At 39.4% G+C, this 21,752-nt stretch overlaps 1 protein-coding gene across 1 annotated transcript in view; it reads right to left on the reverse strand.

Annotated features, from left to right (window-relative positions):
• Positions 1 to 10,882: 10,882 nt before the first annotated feature.
• Positions 10,883 to 21,752, reverse strand: part of LOC134528114 (pituitary homeobox homolog Ptx1) — a 204,037-nt gene continuing 193,167 nt past the window's right edge. The window contains exon 5 of the mRNA XM_063361392.1: positions 10,883 to 11,488. Within this exon, the coding sequence (XP_063217462.1) occupies positions 10,883 to 11,488 (606 nt within the window). The remainder of the gene's footprint in view (positions 11,489 to 21,752) is intronic.

Here is a 21,752-nt window from a genome sequence, read left to right on the forward strand (position 1 = left end):
ATGAAACGAATTATTACCGTAAAAACATGGGTTAAAATTAAAAAAAAAATCAATACTTTCTTAGTATCAAATTCGTTTGAACTTATTTTAAACCATATTATTTTTATCATAAACATTGGTGCTAAGCAAAATATTATACGACCACTTTATTAGTGCAAGGGATGAAAAACAAAGTTTGAAGGTCAAAAAAATTAAATAATTACCTTAGTTGGCAAAGAATATGAAATTCGTTCTAAGCTATTCAATATTGCGCTTTAAACTATTCAACACTGAATACACTGAGTTAAAATTATTCGTAATAATTTCGCTGCATGGAAAATGAGCAAACATTTAATCGATCATTTTGTAATATGGAAGAACATAAATATGACACGTAAAATAATTTTTAAAACTGTTCCAGAAGTTTATAGACGTTTCCAAAATATTTCCAGAATAAATAAGTACTTCGAAATCTACCTACGCCTGTAGGCTGTGCCGAATGGGATTTTTATTTATAATCGAGATATGCGAGAGAAATTTGCTTAATTAATATTTTTCATTTAATTGTAAAAAAATCACTGTGTGTAATCACATTTACAAAATTTCACATATAAATTTAAGTAAAGCACCAGTTCAATCGTCTTTAGAAAACCAAAATCTGACCCACATTTCAGTAAGACCGCGCCAGCGATGCGATGGCAAGAGGAAAATATTAGTCGGGAAGAGTCAGCGTTCGCAAATTTTGAAGTCGCGCTGACGTCGCAGACGTGTCAAACGTGATCGGTTATGAATCCGGCACGAGGGAGGAGCTAGACCAACCACTGAGTAGCTGCAGGCAACAACCGGCCCGATTTCGGCAGCACAGGAGATGACGAGCCGGCTGAAGAAGAAGAGAAGAGAAGAGCCAGAGCGCCGGAGGTCCAGGCGAGTCCTCGGACCTTGTCCGTCGTGGGGTTCGTCCAGCATCGGCGAGTGGCTACCCGCTAGACTACCTCGGATCTCGCCCCGATTATCTTCCGTCGATTCGACGCCAGATTAGGAGAAATGGGATCGTAGGGCGGGCTGTGACATCGCAGACTCACTAATTCGTAGAGACAACTCGCCGTAGGGGTCGTGCTAGGCCTACCGATTACGGAATATCATCATCTGACTTCCTACATATAATCCCGTTAAGGTGTGATCGTGTGTTTGATGACGAGACGTTTGGTTTTAATGTCCTACATTAAAAACATTTAAAGGCATGAGGAAAAAAAAACCTTACATTTTTACCATGTGGAGTTATTACATCTTGTGACATCACAAGTCATAGATAGGCTACTGCTGTGTGCTGTTTAAGACAGTACCCCCCAAGCAAAATCATGAGAGTTCCTTCCAAAACAGCTTCAAACTCAGGGGTACCAACCGAGATCTTAGCAAGAAGAAGAATACAACCGGAAGACTCGCTTGTGTATCGATTGTTTGGACTACAGTGAAGAAACTTCTAGAACTTTCTGTAACCATCCCAGACTTTCTAATTCATCCTAGAGATTTTGAGCGGCGAAAGGAGGTAGAGAGGGAGGAATTTGAGGTATACATAAATACTCGGGGTTTTAGGCAGTTCAGTATGGAGCAGCAAGGACAATGAAGATGATGCCACCATGAATCAATGACATTAGAGAGAGAAGGGGGGACGAGAGTATGGAGGTAATTGGAGAGCTAAGTATAATTTTGTGTTCTTTTATTTTCTTTAATGGCCAGTAATTTTTCTATGTTTGATATGTTTGCTGTTGTACAAGGTTACGTGTAACTAAAAGATTGATTAAGTATAGATAGTGCCTAGTGGTACACTAACGTTTCTAAAAATGTCAAGTGGTACGCTAAAACATTGGGAACCTCTGCACTAAACCGTGAGCTAGAATTTTCACATTAAAAAGTCTAGGTTATTATCACATTTGCGCAGAGCTGTCAAAAGGGAGCGAAAAAAAGGAAAACAAAACGCGGGGGGGGGGGGGGGGGGGAAGGGTGGGCGGCAGAGCGGCTTGATGCGTTTCAAGATTTTTTTTCTGATAAGAAGAAATTGCAAGTCTATTGATGTAAGAATTCATTGGGAACCTTACAAGTAATGTGATTAAAGCAGATCACATTTACAGTAATGGCCATGTAACGTTTGCAATTTTTTTTACTGTGGGGTTTGAACAGTTATACACCAAGTAGGGAAGGGGCACGACCAAATTATTTGTCCGATGACCTACGGTTTCTCTCGATGGCCGTGCTTTTGCTTTACTCCCTCGCATATACAATGCGTCTAATCTTAGAAATGACGCGCTCAGCATAATGCTTCATTCCACAGGATCACCATGATGAATACCGCGTGTAGTGTTATTTACTTAAACACCTTGAACTTTATTTATTTACCAATTATTATTTTGCTAAATGATTTCTACTGTATTATAAGTATCATGAACGCAAAGAATGTCCCAGTTTCAATGGTATATTGTAAAGTTTAATTTGGATTATTTACAATATAACTGAAGGTGAACAAACGTAGTTTTTTTTAATAAATGTTTATATGTGCACCTTTGGTTATATGGCTCGCATCCAACCTAAAGTCAAATTCTTCCCAATCTTTGGTTAACACGTCCGGAGAAATGGAAGCAATAGCCTCTTCAATTCTGTGTCTCAACTCTGGAAAATAATTAGGTAGCAGCGGGACGTAGACACGATATTTTATAAAGCCCTCAAAGGAAAAATAAATCGAATGTCGTTATGTCAGGTGAACGTGGAGGCCAGCGAAAAAGAGCTCTGTCGTCTCGACCATTACGACCAATCCAACGGCCAGGGACTTCAACGTTCAACCACTCTCGTGCAAAGAGAAAACAACGATGCAGTACTCGCGTATGCGCTTATCTAAAACTGTTGGAGTCATCCTTTAATTGTGACCTTGAAACAACACACTATAAAGCTTACAGTTGATACAATTAAAATTTATAACTATGACATTATTTTAAGGACATGCTGTGTACTCAAATTTCTATAGTTTGTTACCGGTAACCCTGGTAACATTTTTTTATTAAATTTTTTTGAAGTTGGCCAACGTGTGTTTACCTTTATTTTTTATTTTTTCTGTTTCACTTGCGATCATAACTTTTTATGATTTTTGGGTTTTAATAATTTGGTTTTTGGTTAATATTAGCCTGGTTTTAAATTTATTAACTTTTAATGCGTTTTAATAATATACTTTAATCCACAGAACAAAAAGGGGTGTGGCTGTGTCATGGACACGGCTGTGTGTTGTACGTGAATACGTGTACGTAACAGGTAATATATTCTATACAAAATATAAAATACGCTATTTTTTATTATAACACCATATATATTCACTGTAACTATTTTTACACTAATGTTTTATAATATATGCATTCGCTAGATTTTGACGAGAGCTTACGGTTGAAACTCAAACGAACGTCTTAGCTTCTCCGAGTCAAAAGTTGTACTAAAAAGAAATATCGAAACGTAGCAAAATTACCTCAAAATGGCGGCGCTTCCCCCTCCACCGCGCGCGATGCGTCACAGTCCTCATTTATCGTAACGAATTCTTTGATACTTTAGCTATCCAGTGGTGTAATTAAATTTTGGATGGATATGATAGATATGTAGCTACAACACCAAACTGTACCCCCCGATTTTGTGATCATTCGTTTTTGGAATTGCCTCCCACTATGGAAGCAACTTTAAAGACGTATTCACGTCAAAACGTGTGGTTCCTCTTGACGTGTGGCGCGGCGACTGTGGCGCTGATGAGGGAAGACTTCTTTTCACAGACGAGAGAGCCAAAACCCGAAGTTCCCCGAAGATCATGTTTTTTTTCCTTATCTTTAATGTAGCTATCCTAACCAAATCAACCGTCCACAATGTTTTAAAGTATTTATAATGTAACTAACCTAACCTAATTGACCATTAGTATCCTTTTATCAACACCGCCATATAGGCTATATTTACAATGAACAAAAAAAAAACCGAAGATGCACGATCGGACGTTTGGCTCTCTCGTCTGTGATAAGAAGGCTTCCCCGCTGATGACCCCGACACAATTGAGCGGTGAATATAGAGCGCGGAGGGATCTGCACGTCGCTTCGCGGAGGAAGGGACTGTTAGTGTGCCGAGGCTGGGAGCGGAGCTTCGTGGAGCGACGGCGATGCCGCCGGAGGACTCTGGAGGGCACGGGGCTGGGACGCCGGGAACTCCTGCGCCGATGTCTAGAGCCAGACGTGAACTTTCTATTTTTTTTTTCTTCTTATGTGTGGACATCGCAACTCTCGGTATGCGGCGTTCGGTAGCAGTAATTTCGTGGGAAATGGAACGGAAGCCGCTGAACGGAACTGTGATACAAAGATGGCCGACCCACTTGTAGCAATATCAACCCGTATGTAATCACTTTCGTAAACATTACGGTACATACAAAACGTATTGATGTGCCAAATTAAACTTGATTTCAGTAAATCTACCCTGGGATGTATTTGGTAAACTATTAGACATAGTAAATAGTAATCACAAGTTAAAAAAAAATGTAAGAAAACTTAAATTACAATGTAATAATACACATTCTCCTTCTAATTCCCCAATTTCCGACCTCCGTAGCGTAGTCGGATGCACACTTACGGTGCGAGGGCTTCTGGGTTTGAGTCCCGGGCAAAGGCATGGGTGTAAATTTCTAAGTGTTTACATTTTTCACTAATTTGTCTAATAAGTCAATGAAACTGTCACACGAAAATTGTCAAACTATCAGAAATAATAAGTAAATAAAGGGGGGATGTTTGACCAACTTGTGATGAAAAACCACAGGCCAAACAAACATTTTATAATAAAAAAAAAGAAATAAAAAAAACAGGCTCAGCAACACAGCAGTAAAGCGCTCGTTTGTTAACCTCAAGGGGCGTGGTTCAAAGCTCGTCACTTAGAGTTTTTTTTAAACTTTTTTAATAACATTATAATATAATATTACTATACAATAATGTTCAATCAGCTCAACAAGGCTAAGCTTTGTTGGTAGAAAGTATGTATTTATAGACTGACTAGCTGCCCGACCCAGCTTCGCACGGCTATAGGTACTAATGGAAAAAAAATTAAGTCACATCTCCCATTTACAGTAATGGTAAATAAAAAAAAATAGTGAAAATTTATTACAAAGCTGTATAATGTACCGGAGAGAAAATGAATAGCACCGATGGTTTCCCGACTCGTGCACGCAACGTACAACTGATGTACCCGTACTTCGCTACGGCAGTCTACAGGCAGATCACACTTGCGCCGCTCATTATACATGCCCCTCCTTGTGGGTACGCCACTTCCGCGCGATGCCCGTTGCCATGGAGACGCAGAAGGCATGAACAATGCAAAATCCTGTTCTCATGCAGACAAAGTACCCACTGTTGCCTGGTTTTAACCACCCATGGGATCTAATTTTTGGAAAATGTGATCCTGCGTAATATAAGGAACATTACTGTGAAGTTTCAAGTCTGTAAAATATATATAATTGAAAAAAAAGGCAATTTTTGATATTTAAAGTACCCGCAATATTTCAACGGTGATGAGGACTGCACTAACAATGAAATAGTTGTTGCCATAGAGACGAATGAAGCATCAACAAAGCAACAGCCGTTGCCATGGTGATTTCCTACCAAAAACTGGAAATTTTGATATATTACGCCCCCGAAACTCCCCTTGGGATCGGATTTCCGCAGAATCCGTTCTTAGTGAGCGTATACATCACAAAATGAGTAACTATGCTAAATTGCAAGTCAATCGGGTGTATAGTTTTAGAGATCTCGTGATGAGTGAGTCAGTGAGTGGTATTTATCTATAACACTAATTTGGCCTATACATTTGTAAAATTGTTTTTGCATAAACGACTGAAATCTAAATATATATAACTCATTATATATATATACCCTTGGCGGTAGAATTAATCAAAATCCTTTCTTAGCGGATGCCTACGTCATAACATACCTGCATGCCAAATTTCAGCCCGATCCGTCCAGTGGTTTGGGCTGTGCGTTGATAGATCACTATGTCAGTCAGTCAGTCACCTATGAGTTATATATATTTAGATTTCAGTCGTTTATGCAAAAACAATTTTACAAATGTATAGGCCAAATTAGTGTTATAATGCGTGTTTTAAAATCTTTCAGGTTAACATTTTAGTAATGCCATAGAAGTATAACTGATGACGTTTGCGGAAACTTTATAGAAGGTAATACTTGTTTAGTGAATTTTAACAAGAGAGGCACTATTTGAAAAAAATTCCTCGTCCAAAGCCAGGGTTTTATCGCAGCCGTTTCTAATAGGTACTTAGTTTAAATTTCCAGTTGTTTCATACTTCTCTGCTATCTGCTTTTGATGGTTGGCAAGGAACGTTCTACGATTCAGGCAGCGAATTCTAGGGGCGGGCGCAGAAAATTTGTGTGTGACTCGCATCTAGAAATTTCGGTATTTGGAAAGCGAATATATTTTTTATAAGTTTCTTTGTCGCGCTCGGCGTTATTCTAAAAAATTATACAAAAAATTTCGTGTCCGAGTTTCGTATTTTAATTGCAACATGAACAATATGAGAACACATGAATTTGCTCGTTACCGAGGGTTATACATCACTGACGAGTACGGAAACACCCCCTCACATTTTTCTATGGCAAAGCCTCCCCGTTAGGCGAAGAGTAGCGTCGGTAATTTTCTTACGTACCAGCTTTAAAGTAATAAAATTCCGAGACAAGTGTTTTTTTAGTACTACAGGTATTCTTTGTTTGACCTTGAAAACAGCGTAAATAAATTCCCACTGGTTTCTGAGATATTGCCGTTTGTAGGTTGCGTTACAATACCTGTGCATTGACGCGGCCGCCGACGTTTGATGCTTTAATTGCATTACCGATCATGTGGTTATCCATATACAACAACGTGTAGGTATATATTATTTGTAGCGATTTTATATTTATGTTTAGGTGATCACATATTATAGCCTACTGTCGTTGGGTAAGCAATCGACGTAAGCGTAAACCTTAGCGTGAGCATAGTTTTAAGTTGTAAGTTTTGTTTATGATATTTTTAGTAAGTATTTTAACTATGGCTTTTCCGATTTATAATTTATCGTAAGGTAATTTTGGGAGGATAAATATTGTAAACCAGTTTGATGCCATAGGTAATTAGCGTATTTTTAATTTTATTAATTTATGCATTTTTTTATAAGCTTACATCAATAAATAATTTAATGTTGCCGATTAACCTTATCCACCTCTTCCTTTTGGTTTTGCAATTAGGTTATTATTCGGTTATTTTTGCCACACTGCTCTCAAGATAAGAATTTTTTTTTTTTAATCTTTGATTTTTTTTTATGAAAACTGGCTTCTTGATAGTGCGTGCGGTGTGTGACCGTCTAACTTGGTTTTTAGTTAAGGTGACGGTAACAAGTTTAATCTTATTATAATGGTTGAACAACAAGTTACAAAATATCCTTCGTGACTAGATTCTTATAGTGTTACATTTGTGTATTAGGAAGGGCTTCTAATAATTAGTGAAGACAACGTACGTTTTTTTTAAATAATTCAATAAAACTCAGAATTCAGATTATTTTTATTTCATTTCTACTTAAGTTTCGTGAATATTACAGACATTTACTTTAATTTTTTTTTCAAATACAGACAACCTGTGCTTTGAAAACACATACAGTTATTGTACAGTCGAAGTGGGATAAACTGGAAATAATTTCTACACAAGATACTTCTTTTGTTTTGAAAAATTAACTTTTCATTTAGATCGAATTGTTTTGTGACGAATTCTGTACAAAAAGAAAGACAAAGAAGAAAATTGCATTGAAATTTTACCAAATCTTGCTCTAAGGTAAAGCATATTTCACAAATCTATTTTTTTTTTCGTTCAATATCAACGAACATTAAAAAAAATAATTGAAAGGTCAAGCAGACGTTTAAACAACTATTTGCAAGAGGCTGTACTTGATGTGAAAGATGTTACCAATAGGAACTTAGAAGAATAGGAAAAACTGTAGCTTGTTTTGTAAAAATTACATAAATTACAAATAAAACAAGTGTTTCCACCACGCAAGATATGCGATTGGTTTTATGTCCCTAATGACTTATACATAAGAACTACGTGCCATTATAAACAACCAGGTACACTTATAATTAGTCAAAATACATTTCTATGCACTTCGGCTAGAACAAAAATTGATAAATGTCAGTGCATGAGATCATATAAAATTAATTACATAATTTATTTGATTTTAAAAAGATATCTTGTGACAAAGATAGCATTATCATGCTTTATGAATCAAGTCAAGTATTAAATTGAAATAGCATGTGGTAACAGACTCCATAAAATACATTTTTAAAAATTATATTTTTAGGATTTGGATTTCCAATAAATATTATACTGCACCAAATTAATACTTAATTTTAGAATACCAGAAGGCAAAATATTTTTCAAATTAAATCCAAATTTGTTTGTTGAGTTGAGATACATAAATTATATTTTTTCAAACGCACAATATAAAAGGCAATGCCAATAATTGTGTAATCCAAATTGATAGAAAAAAAATGCAATACTTTGAAAAATTACATGTTACAAATTTTAACAACGTGGTCAAAGCTTGGTTTAGGCTAAAAAAAATTAAATAGATGATACTTACGACAAATAACAAAAATAGTGTTCATTTATAAAATTTACCTGGAAATAAGTAAATAAAAAATTTAACGGTCTTTTATAAAAAAAAGGGCTACTAAGTTGAACAACAGTGTCAGCCCAGATCAAGAGATACTGGGTTGGACGAAAACCTGACGTGAGACATAAATATTAGTAGATGTACAATTCAATTTAAATTATAAGCTTACAGAAACGTATTTTTACGTAAGAAGAAATGTCACTTCACTGCTTCACGTAAAACAGTATGCGTAAATCTTTAGAAAGAAAAAAAATTATAATATAAAGAAACATAAGTTAGAACCGACGATTGAGGAATACTGAAGGAACTTCAACAAAAACGAATCCATCAGAGAAAATTAATATGTAAATTCTTTTTTATGGTACCTAACCACAATATTGTTTCTTACCATTCAATTTTTTTATTTTATTTTCAACACAAGCCTTCCTGTATTGAAATGGCAAAATATAAATATATAAGAAACATTTACCTACTTTGGTTTATCCTCAGTATTCCTATAAACGTAACTGGTGCAGTTTACTAAAATTAAATAAACAATTTCACAACACAATAATTAACAAAAAAACCAACAATACAAACACACTTATATACATGAAAATACATTATTAACAAAGTGATTATCGGTTGACGGATTTTGCATTTACAGTTAGTGGCCAGTATTACACAACACAAATTAAAAAGCCATTTAATGGAGATATTATTTTTAATTATTCCCGGCTATGAATAAGTATTATTTTGAAAATTCATCATTAATTCCACCGTAGATTTTATGGTGGCATACATGACTTCATCGTGTAATCCAACCTTTTAAACACAAATATACAGTTTAACGTTGCCTGCAGTTTTCTCAAGTAGATTTCACTTTCCTTGTTGCTTCAGAACCTAGGCTTGATCACATGTACGATCGAAACGTTCAATAACTTATTTGTAGCGAATTTCACTTGTATTAATTTTAAAGTTCAAGTGTCCTTAAGTAGCTCACCTTCACTCGCTGACGTTTATTTAACATAGACACCAAAATATTGCTAGCGCGTGTACGGGTCTCCGCACACTGGTAGCATTCTGCAGTACTGATGGGTACTGCATGGTATGTCACTTCAAAACCGTACCCTGTGGAATAAATTAGCTACACGTGTTTGAGTGGTGGTGAGTGGATCATTCGTGACACTAGGCGAAAGAGTGCGTAGGATTTGGTGGTGTGGTTGTGCGCTTGTGGTGTTGCCAGGAAGGGTCGTCGCAGCGACAGCCGCGGGGGTGACTGGCGACGCCGGGAGCGGGAGGGGACGCCGGGCAGAGGGACCAGGAGTCGCCGTCGCAGCGACAGCCGCGGGGGTGACTGGCGACGCCGGGAGCGGGAGGGGACGCCGGGCAGAGGGACCAGGAGTCGCCGTCGCAGCGACAGCCGCGGGGGTGACTGGCGACGCCGGGAGCGGGAGCGGACGCCGGGCAGAGGGACTAGGAGTCGCGCGGGCTGCGACAGCCGCGGGGGTGACTGGCGACGCCGGGAGCGGGAGGGGACGCCGGGCAGAGGGACCAGGAGTCGCCGTCGCAGTGACAGCCGCGGGGGTGACTGGCGACGCCGGGAGCGGGAGCGGACGCCGGGCAGAGGGACCAGGAGTCGCCGTCGCAGTGACAGCCGCGGGGGTGACTGGCGACGCCGGGAGCGGGAGGGGACGCCGGGCAGAGGGACCAGGAGTCGCCGTCGCAGTGACAGCCGCGGGGGTGACTGGCGACGCCGGGAGCGGGAGCGGACGCCGGGCAGAGGGACTAGGAGTCGCGCGGGCTGCGACAGCCGCGGGGGTGACTGGCGACGCCGGGAGCGGGAGGGGACGCCGGGCAGAGGGACCAGGAGTCGCCGTCGCAGCGACAGCCGCGGGGGTGACTGGCGACGCCGGGAGCGGGAGCGGACGCCGGGCAGAGGGACTAGGAGTCGCGCGGGCTGCGACAGCCGCGGGGGTGACTGGCGACGCCGGGAGCGGGAGGGGACGCCGGGCAGAGGGACCAGGAGTCGCCGTCGCAGCGACAGCCGCGGGGGTGACTGGCGACGCCGGGAGCGGGAGCGGACGCCGGGCAGAGGGACTAGGAGTCGCGCGGGCTGCGCGCGGGCCGGGACTCGTCCAGGCCGCGCGGGGGGACGGCCCGCCTGGCCGCCGTGGCCCCACACTCGAGCAGCAGCGCCGTGTGGAGCTGCTCCTCGTCTCAGACGCTCGTGCGGTCGGCGGCCGACGCATACTGGCAGGCGGATAGCGCGCCGGAGCCCGAGCGCGCCGGGCTGACGGGCGAGTAGGTGCTCACGAAGCCCGACGAGTGCTGCTTGGCCTTGAGCCGCAGGCTGGCGATGCTGGACGACATGGCGGAGCACGGCTCGGCGGCGGCGCGGTGGTGGTACATGCCGTAGGGCGCGGCGGGCGGCGCGTAGGGGCAGGCCGGCGCCGAGACGCCGCCGCCCGCCGCCGACACGGCGCCCATGGAGCCGGGCAGCATGGACGTGGAGGCGGCCACCGAGGTGGCGGCGGCGTTGAAGCAGTTGACGGGGCTCTGGTGGTGGTTGGCTGGCACCACGGAGCCCAGCGGGTTCACCGACCAGGGGAAGCTCTTGGCGCCCAGCGGGCTCGGCACCTTGGACGCCCAGTTGTTGTACGACGAGTAGGACGAGTACAGCGAGTCGGTGTCCGTAAACGGCTGCATCAGGCCGTTGAACTGCGTGCCGAAGCCGTTCTTGAAGTCTGCGGCGGCGGCGGCGGCCGCGTTCATGGCGTTCCTCTCTCGCTTGCGCCACTTGGCGCGCCGGTTCTTGAACCACACCTGCGAACAGACAACCAGGAGTCAGTCTACATGCGCCCTAGGGCGTCACACAGTAGTGGTGTTCATGTGTAAAAACAAATACACCCTTTCAGTATGGACATATCTCTCTTTTTGTCAAGACATCAATATTGTGTGTTATTTTAACGAATATATAGGCTTATGTTTCTCATAAAAACAAGAATAAATAAACCCTCAAATGTTTAATTTTTAATGGCATTATTTTTTCTTTAATATTTAACTTATTTTTGTAACTTATTTCTCAGAATATCGTATGCAGTACGACTAAAGTACGAGGGTGGAAACCAAAAAAAATAACCAGAATCAGAATATTGCGCATCATGTAGGCTACCAGTTTTCGCCAAAGGCAGCTTCTGTAGGATCTTTCCTGAGTCAGTCTACCAAGTGGCGTCACCCGAAAACGACGAGTGTGGTTTCTCTGTCAGTTAGATCTGTGTGTGTCTGTTTAGTACACTCGTGACCCGAAACAATTGGCCGATCCTCACGAGTAAAGTGTGGCAGTGAAGTTTCCGCTGCGTTCTTGCCGAGTTAAAAAAATCCTTCATAGCCGCACGTTGTTCGTGAGAATCAGCCTTTTTTTTTCGTGTCACGAGTGAACTAAAGACAAAAAACACACACATATACATACACAGAGAGAGAGAGAGAGAGCGAGAGAGAGAGAGAATTGCCAGAGAAACCACTCTCGTCGTTTTCGGATGACGCCACTTGGAGAACTGACTCAGGAAAGATCATACAACAGCTGCCTAGCGGCGAAAACTGGTGCTACAAGTACATGATGCGCTATATTACGATTCCGGTTATTTTTGCACCCCCCTTCCTCCTCGTATTTGTACGATTTCAAATGTCGTCTTCAACATGTTTGACAACGACTGGTAGGTATACAGAAGTGGATTCAGTTCTAAATATTTTTTCCTTGGCCAGAGACGTGACTAATGGCTACCGCTTGGAATTTGGGCTGAGACCACGACCTGGGAAATACTGATTGGCCCGATAAGATAGACGCTGATCCCAGATAACTGGTCACACGGAGATTCTACTCAGCAGAATCCTGATTGATATCATCCAACCATGGCCGCTGACAGGGGTCAATTACAGCTCGACTGTGAACGGCCCCAAAGTAAAATATTTTTCAGAAGACTAGACCTTCAGTTGTTCACATCGCCCTTGAAGATAGCTACGTGGAAAGTCGAAACGTCTGGCAGTTCATTATTTACTCGGAAGTGGTCTCAATCCCAAAAGCCAAAGAAGCAGTCAAGACTGTTCCTAAGTTGAAATCACTCTAGTAAGAAATTTTCTAACAAAACAAAAACCGCAGATGTATAAAGGCTAATGTTAGAAGAATTTTCATGGTTTTAAAGTACTTAACTCTCTAGGAAGAATTGTTAAAATGCCATAATGAAGTGAGTATTGTTTAATAACGATTTTTAACAACAAATAGGTAGGAATTAGTGATAAAATTAATTATAGGCAAATGATGTTTTGATACCCAGAAGGGGACGACTTCAATAATTACGATGGTAAAGATTACCCACACCCACTCCCTAACTTCTTACCTCCATGAACGATTTCCCCCGTTGTGTTTTTTAAATTATTATATAGTAAATAATTTTCTGTCAGCATATTAAATATATAAATAAAGTCCACTGTAAAAATATTTGGCCTGCGTGTATGAAATTATCCAACTCAATAACTGCTTATGCCATAGATTTGAGATTTACACACGTTTTTGCATAGTAATACTAGGCTTAATTAAGTTTTTATTTTTACTATAACATCTCAAACGGTTCCAAAATTATAATTATATAAGGAAACTTAATCTTGCAAAGGATTAGGCTACATCTTGGAGTAAAACTGTAATGATTTCTACTTATATGTCAAACAATGTGTTTACCGACAAACATAGTGTGTTAGTATACGCATTATTTAACTTTATTTCGTTTGACTGCAAGATACTCTTAAAAAAATGTACATATTATAAATAACAGCATAACCACAAATCTTCACGTGTTTTTCTTAGTGCACATTGAAGAATTTTAAACATAAACAAAGACACACTCTATTTTCCATTATTATTACATTTTATTTCAATTGCACTGCGTGAATGAATAAGAATATTCATTTTATAGTTTTCTAATTAAAACTATATTTAATATGAGTTAGGTTAGTATTTTATTTTATTTCTTTATTTTTTAAAAAAAATATTGAATATGTTTTATGCTTGTATTTTATTACATTCTAATTTTTGTACATTTAATACATTATTTTATAAGGTTTATGTCAAGTACTAAACTTAGATGTTAAATTGGTAGACGATTCATCAGAACCTAATGCCTGTAATTTGCTAGTATGTAATTTTATGTTTGATTACTAGATATAAGTTAGAATTAAGTTGTTTATGTCTCACGGTTCAGTGGGCGAGAAGGCGTAAACGACTTAACTGCGCCAAACCAAAGAAGAAATAAATAAATAAACTAAAATTAATGAGCACATGCAAAAATAATGATTAATTTGTAAGTTAATAAATATCTCCCATATGATGGTTTTGTGGAAGTTTTTTTTAAATTCTGTCTACATTACCTTGTTGAATTATTATTCATGCTCACGCTAACGAATTCGCGCGGTAATTTTTTTTTTCCAACGAAGAGCGTAACGTCTGACTCCATGACGAGGTGGAATATTCCACGGGAGGGACGTTTTCATGGGCACCGATGTTTTCATAAGCTCCTGCGACTACACGAGGACGGTGAAGTTGTCTCTACCCCCTCTAACTTCCTTCATCGCACCGCGAGACCACCCTTCATCTTCCACCCCCTCTCCTGCCCCTTTCTTCTGGAAGATTCGTGCTGCCCTTGTGTTCCTAAGTCATCTTCCCCTTCCCTTTTTTCTCCTTTACCCAACCACCCCCCACCCCTCCGACTACACCAAACTATCCTTTCCACGCTCTCGCCTGAACATCTTCATCCCTCGCCTGTCAGAGTCGGTGGCCGGGCCTCTCTGTATTCCGCCGCCGGGGCCAGAACCCCCCCCCCCCCTCCACCCTCACCCTCAGACAGCCCATGCTGCTACTGGAGCGCAGCCGAGCGTCTAATTGCGGTACCGACAATGAAGATGAACGAGCCTTGTGATTGGTTTTGGCAGCCGTGAGTTATACGGGCGCCGCCCCCCCCCCCCTTTAACCCCTCCTCCACCAAAAACCACGACCCTGAGGGCGAAAGCGAGCCAACTCCACTCCGTGCCTTGCGCGAGAACTGTGCCGGGGGGAACTTTCGCTCATTCTTGACTCTTGCACTCGAAAGTGGGCTACACTGATTTGCATCATATTTTACTTCAAAACGGTGTTCAATTTTATTTTATTTTAAAGCGTTTTTAACTTATAGTTATTTATCAATCTGAAACGACACAACACTTATTACTTTATTGCAACGAAAATAAGCAACTTGATAGGGGTAGTTTCTTAAATTATTATTCTGTTCTTGTAATTTATTGTGATTGTAAATATTTAAATTAAATTATTGCGCAATAAAATTGCTGTTCAAGGCATTAAGAGTTTCTATAGGCATATGTTTAAAAATAATGGCAATTTATATTTCAACTTTAACATGTCTTGTGTTTAAACGTTTTTTTTAAGAAATCAACAAGACTGTTTAATTTAATGATTTCATTTGTCAATGTGTAAAAACATGTTTTCAATAAAAAACTTTTAATTTTCCTATTTTTTTTTGCTCAATGAATTCTATAATCAAATGTGTTATGTGTAGAAAATACAGTATGTCCACAAAAAAAGTCCCTGTTTCAATGGTATATTATTACAGTTTAATTTAGACTATCTTCAACAAATCATACATAAAATTGAAGTTAACTAACCTAGTTTTTTCTTACAAATGTTCAATATGTGCACACATCCATCTAAAGTCAAATTCTTCCCACACTTTGGTTAACACATCCGAAGTAATAGAAGGATGGTAGCAATAGCTAGAGACCTGAGAAATTCGCGTACTCATTTCGCGATATGCTAGAATCCCAACACATGTACCTTCACATTTCTTCAGTAATTGGCTCACATTTTATATGAATGGCTCTGAGCCAGTGTGAGAAACCTTCAACCAAAAAATTATCGCATGGCAAGCATCCCAGTTGACAGGTCTCACAAGTCAGTAGCCAACGAACTAGTGGCATTTTCCCGAGTATGTAGCTGACTGTGGAGTCCATCCTGGGGGTCATTGAAACCGCGAATTTTCCCAGTTCCTAGCAATAGCCTCTTCAATGCTGTGTTTCAACCTGGCAAATCATTAGTTAGCGGCAGGACGTATACACGATCTTTTATAAAGCCCCAAAGAAAAACAGCACATGGCGTTTTGTCAGGTGAACGCGGAGGCCAGCGAAAGAGAGATCTGTCGTCTCGACCATTGCGATCAATCCAATGTACTCTCGTACAAGAGAAACGCACGCTGAACTGAAATTACAGATTCACTTTTAGCAAATCGTAGAACACAAACGCTTCACGCCCTGGAGTCGCCATTTTACACGGGTGGCACTTCAAGCGAGAAAACAACGAAGCAATATTCGCGCATGCGCTTATCTAAAACTTCTTGAGTTACTATTTAATTGTAACCTTGAACCGAAACTCTGCGATTCTTACAGTTGATACTATTAAAATTTACAACTGGGACATTCTTTATAGACATACAATATTTTATATTTAATTGGTGTTTGCAAAATGTTTAATTTTCAAAGTGCTTTTCACTTATCATTATTAAATATAAAACGAAACAACCCTTCTAACTTGATTCCAATGAAAATGCGCGTTCAATAGGGGCAGTTTCTTAAATTACTATTTTGTTTTTGTGACTTCTTGTGATTGTAATTATTTTAATTAAATTATTTCATAATATAATCGCGGTTCAGGGCTTTAAGATGTTCTATATGTTCAAAAAATTCAAATAAAAATTTTATTTCAACTTTAACATGTCGTTTTTAAAAAATTGACAACACTTTTAATTTTAATGTTTTCATTTATCAATATGTAAAAACTTGTTTCTCAGAAACAAATCTTTAAAAGTTACAATTTTTCCGTCTCAAGGATTTCTAAAAAAAAAAGATACGATATGCAAGTGTAATTATCTTTGAAAGATAATCTTTCAAAGATAATATAAATGCCCGGTATGGACCCGGTATGTATATTTCTCTCAGGAAGTTGGAAAAGAAAATGATTGATCTATCACAATGTTCCAATAACTTGACTTTTCTCTGTAAATGTCGCAGTAAGGGAGTCATTCCTAGAGGACTCACAATCAAATCCCCGGTCAACAGCAAACAGGCTCAACAAATAACCCGGAAAGCCAGCCAAAAGCTACTGAGTGAAAGAATTGCCGAATATCTCTGTCAAAAATCACATTTGAACAATGAAATTTCGACACTACAGCTTGAAATTCAGTCCATCCTTAATACTAAAGATTTCAATTGCATTTATCAGTCCATCACGAACCTTGTCCAAAAGAAGTCTTTACAGTGCAAAGAGAAACAAAAAGATAAATTAGCAATATGCTAAGCAATGGCTACATCAAGTCATGCAAGTGTTGAAAATATATGCATACATACATATACAACAACACATACAGAATGTGTCTGAAATCGCTCAACTAACTTCAGCTGCAAGTTCATTGCGAAAAAAAAATAAGTTGCAAACTTAATTACGAAATATACAGCCTGAACTGCTTATCAAGGATTGTATACACCTTTGACGTAGAAGCCGAACACATCGTTTATTACAAACAATAGAGAAAGTATTTAAGCTGCAGCACTGAACGTCTAGATTAATTGAAAAAAGTTCTAAAGCCATCGGGAAACTGGTCAGTGCCTTAAAATAATTACATTAAATGATTAGCGTTACCTCACATCACAAAAATGTACGAGGAACAAAGTTTCTACCCCCATTTTATCCAGACGTTTGATGTTCCATTTGAAAAAACTTTCTGTTATTTTTAATAAACCAGTTGTTCAACTCCAACATCAAATAGGTACATACACCAGCTTTGGGAAGTACTTCAGACCATAAATTTCCACTAGTTTTTTTTTTTCGCGACGAACATGCAGCTGGAGTTCGTCGAATTTAGACTCATCCTGTATTTCTGCAACTCCGTGACACAGCAGACATGCGCTAGGTTGTATTCCGAACATGAATGACAAGTGCTGCTCTTGCTTACTTGAGATCAGGGTGTACTGCCAGCTCGCTCGCCTGGGACTGTCATGTGACTAAATGGGTCTTTACGCGCTTGTTGCCCCCAGTGGAGGGGGGAAGGTTCAGAACTGCAGGGTGGGTTACAACAATATTTACAAGCTAATATCATCGCCTTCAGTGGCTAGCGACACAGCGTCCGCATTCATCACGCCGGGATCCGATCCCTATCAGCTGTCCCCTAACCATCCTGTATATGTACATCCCCTCTTTTTCCGCTCTCTCTTTCTATCTCCCTCACTCGCTCTAAGCTGTTAGTGCGCCGCCGGTAGGCTACCCCGCAGGCGCTACGGGTTTCCTACACTCCACGAATGACTACAAGTATTTCAATATGTTCACACCCACAAATTAATATTTGTAATCAATTTATTTTACGTTACAATTTTTTTTATTAAAAAACAAATTTTTGAATTTGACTGAAACCATTTTAAATCAATAATAAATGTTTAAGAATTTTTACACCCATCATTAAAAAAACGAACAAAACATTACATGTTGTCTTCATAGATACATTTATAATAATAAAATTCTAATACGAACTGACAGAGAACGCACAGCTTAAATTAGTGGGTATAGAAGCATGAAATCCCGCCTAGGAGTTCCTTATAAGATATAACTGAGGCGAGCAGAAAGAAAGTATTTCTGAACATTCATCCACTAAGAAAATTAATTTGGGAAATCCTATCGGACATACGGCTAGTTTAAAATATATCTTAAGCTGGTGTAACAGACGACTTCTAAGAAATCAAACTATTAAAAAAAATATAATTTCACCTTTCAAGAATGTGAATTATTATAATTAAAATCTAGCTAAAAAAATTAATTAAACTCTGAATAACAATAGCCGACGGCCACCTCAATGCTTATAAAAAATATCAGCTAAACAAAATAAACCGTGAGCTTACACTGATATAAGCGCAATCGGACGAACGAGAACTCCCAATAACGTTACGAACGACACCCGGGGTGTCGTATAACTTTTCTCTGCCGTCGCAACCTCGTCAACCAAGTCCCGCACAAGATATTACACTGAAAAATCAATTTAGTAGCTGCCATTGAAAATATTTTGTAAAAATTCATCCTCTTAAGTCCGTATAATTTTATAGCAACCTACAGAACTGTTGGTGACAACGAACTTTTCTAACATTGACAATTGTTTTTAAGAGTCATTACACAATGGTCTGCGGTGTGTCGAAGAAAGACGGGTACAAAACTGTTTCTTAATTCATTCACTGTGAACTTAACTTTGCAAACATGAACCCGCTATTGATTGAATATTTTTTGCTTTTGGCTGACACGTGTGACAAAAATTCAATTCACAAAATAAAAATCGAACAAATGAATCTTTATGGGTGGTAAAAAATTTGACCGTTATGAGCAATACTAGCGTACAAAGCTGAAGATTCGTTTTTCCTGCGACCGACTTAAAATAAAATCTTTCCAAGGCTGAACTTACCTTTTTCGCCACAGTTCGCAAAAAACTGACCCTGGGAATAGTTTATGTTCTCATAAGTAATGGTTCGTCTGCAGTTAGTGCAAACATTGCCTGAACTCACTTCCCAGGAATAGGTAGGTATGTGTAAACAGCAATGCGGCATTACCTTCTGCGTCGACACAAAGTTTCTATTCTGTTTCTACAAAGACATATTTTAGATGAATTTTTAAACTCAGCATTAAATAAAAGCAGATTCTCTTTCCTGGAACGAGATATAAGTATGCCAAGTATGTTTGTGGATAAAAACGTACAGATATATTACAACTGTTGAAAATTTTGACCTTAAATTTACGATGAACGCTGGTTTACAAATTATCCAGGGATCTTCGTAAATTCACCATTATCTTCGTAAATAAGTTCACTTAATTCTAAAATGGATTCAAAATAATATTCTGGGATTGCAATCAAAACATTCAAAAACTGTTTAAGACTACAGCAAAAACACAATAATTACATTTTCCACCTGATGTTTACCATGTTTATAAAGAAAGGCAAGACTCGGAAGTCGAAATGCGGCGGTTTTTTTCCTTCCTTCTACGAGGACCAAGTTATCAGAAATTACGAAACACTCTTCGTTTGTTTCAGGTTAATTCTTCGTTGAAACGTCCGTCGTAAATTTACTGGTAATTTGGAACAGTGTACGTCGCGTGTTCAGATTCCTCGGCGTTAAGTATTTTATCTTCTCCCGCGAACTTCTTAGGGGAAGGATACGAGCCTTTGAGGGCCCTCGCCCGGTCTCTGGCGGCAAGACAAACAACCGACGGGCGGCTGTTAAGGGGACGCTCGAACGGCACTCTTAACTGTGGACATTAGCGCCACTCCGATCCGGAGGCGTCGAGTGACCGGTAAACCACCTGCCCTGTCTCGACGCCGGTGTCAACATCGCCCGGTGGAGGGCTCTCCTGTGGAGTCGCACACACCAGCGATCCTTCTTTCTCGCTCTCTCTCGGCGAAGAAAAAAATGTCCCTATCTGTCGGTCAAAGAAAATAAAATTCACGTTTACAACTCTTCTGTTTTGTGACCGCCCCTCAAATATGTTTGTTTATACACGCCCTATCAAATGGTGATCATGGAGATGGTTTCTAAAACAAAATATGACATTGATTTAAAATTGAGTCGATAGCATAACTATAACAATGAACTAGTTTTGAGATCCTTAAAAGCCAATATATGTTTCTATACTAGCATGAATGGAGAACTATTGATTGTGTTATACAATTTTTTATCAACCGGTTTTTTTGTACTCTTTATTAAAACTTTTAATTTTTATATCTTCGTAAAATAAATACAAATACATTTAAGAAACTTTTAAAAATAACTGGTTGCTATGTTGCTTGTAAAAACCCAATTCTTATTGATTTACTATGTAATTATATCCTAAAATAAAGAGTTTGACGTGATATGCCTCAAGCAAACGTATAATTCGAAATTGTTTACCACACGATTCCATGATCTGTGTTCACACTCTTATTGATATAAAAATTGGCCATTAAAGTTACTCAAAAGCATTAAATTCGTAATAGCTTTTAAAAACAATTATTGTTAACATTTATACTACGAATTTATATAAATAATTATCAAACACGCACCAAACTGGTTATTTAATTTTCTTGCCATTACTTTTATTTGAGGACTCTTTCTGTAAATCTATAACGATAGCTGTCTTGCATTTTATGTTTCGTCTCAAAATTTCCAAACAGATATTTGCAAACGTTATCTGACAGCGGTAAAAAGTCACAATAATAATCATAACTATTCCATATCACTCGTGTGATCTTTTACAACCAAAACAAATTAAATTTAAGTGTAAAATTAGTGACCAAAATGCAAAAGAGGTAAAATTATAAATTGACAGGCAAATCCCTTTATTAAAAGTAATTTCAGTACAAGGAAATATATGACGTGTCGTGTAAAACGGAGCCTTAAGAATAACATCAATTTTTTTTTGTCTCTGATAAATGGTAGGTTGTTGAGACTATGTAATAATTTTGTTTTCATCGCCAAAGATTTGATAGCATGTTTTAAAATGGCATTTTCTTGTGACCTGCTGCTGCGTCATTTATACCTCTCCCCTACCGTCACCCCTTCCGGCCAACTAGCATATAGCATGCTCCACTATTAATCTATCCCCCACCCCCTTGCCGTTATCCCATTCGACCGCTAGTGAATGCGCTGTAGTGGCGTCGCCGCTGACGCACTCTCTTGCTATACCGGTTCCCCTATCACGTAGCTAACTATTCCCCTTATGCGATCGGAATTTTCGAAACGCTCAAAAATTGTAGCCACCTTAGCAAGGAATTTTCACTTCAAAATATTTTGGATTTAAAAACTTTTACGCTCACAGTCGGTTACCGATGGTGGCAGTATATTTTCCAATACTTTTGTAAGTGTTGACATACTTTCTCGTAGATACTTCTTTATTTTGCGTACTTTCACAACTCGTATTTCGCAATTCTTATACTCTGAACTTTGAGGTTGTATCCGGTGTTAGCATTACACGGAGTTGTATATTTGT

The sequence above is a fragment of the Bacillus rossius genome, chromosome 1 (assembly GCF_032445375.1).
Source record: "Bacillus rossius redtenbacheri isolate Brsri chromosome 1, Brsri_v3, whole genome shotgun sequence".
NCBI lineage: Eukaryota > Metazoa > Arthropoda > Insecta > Phasmatodea > Bacillidae > Bacillus > Bacillus rossius.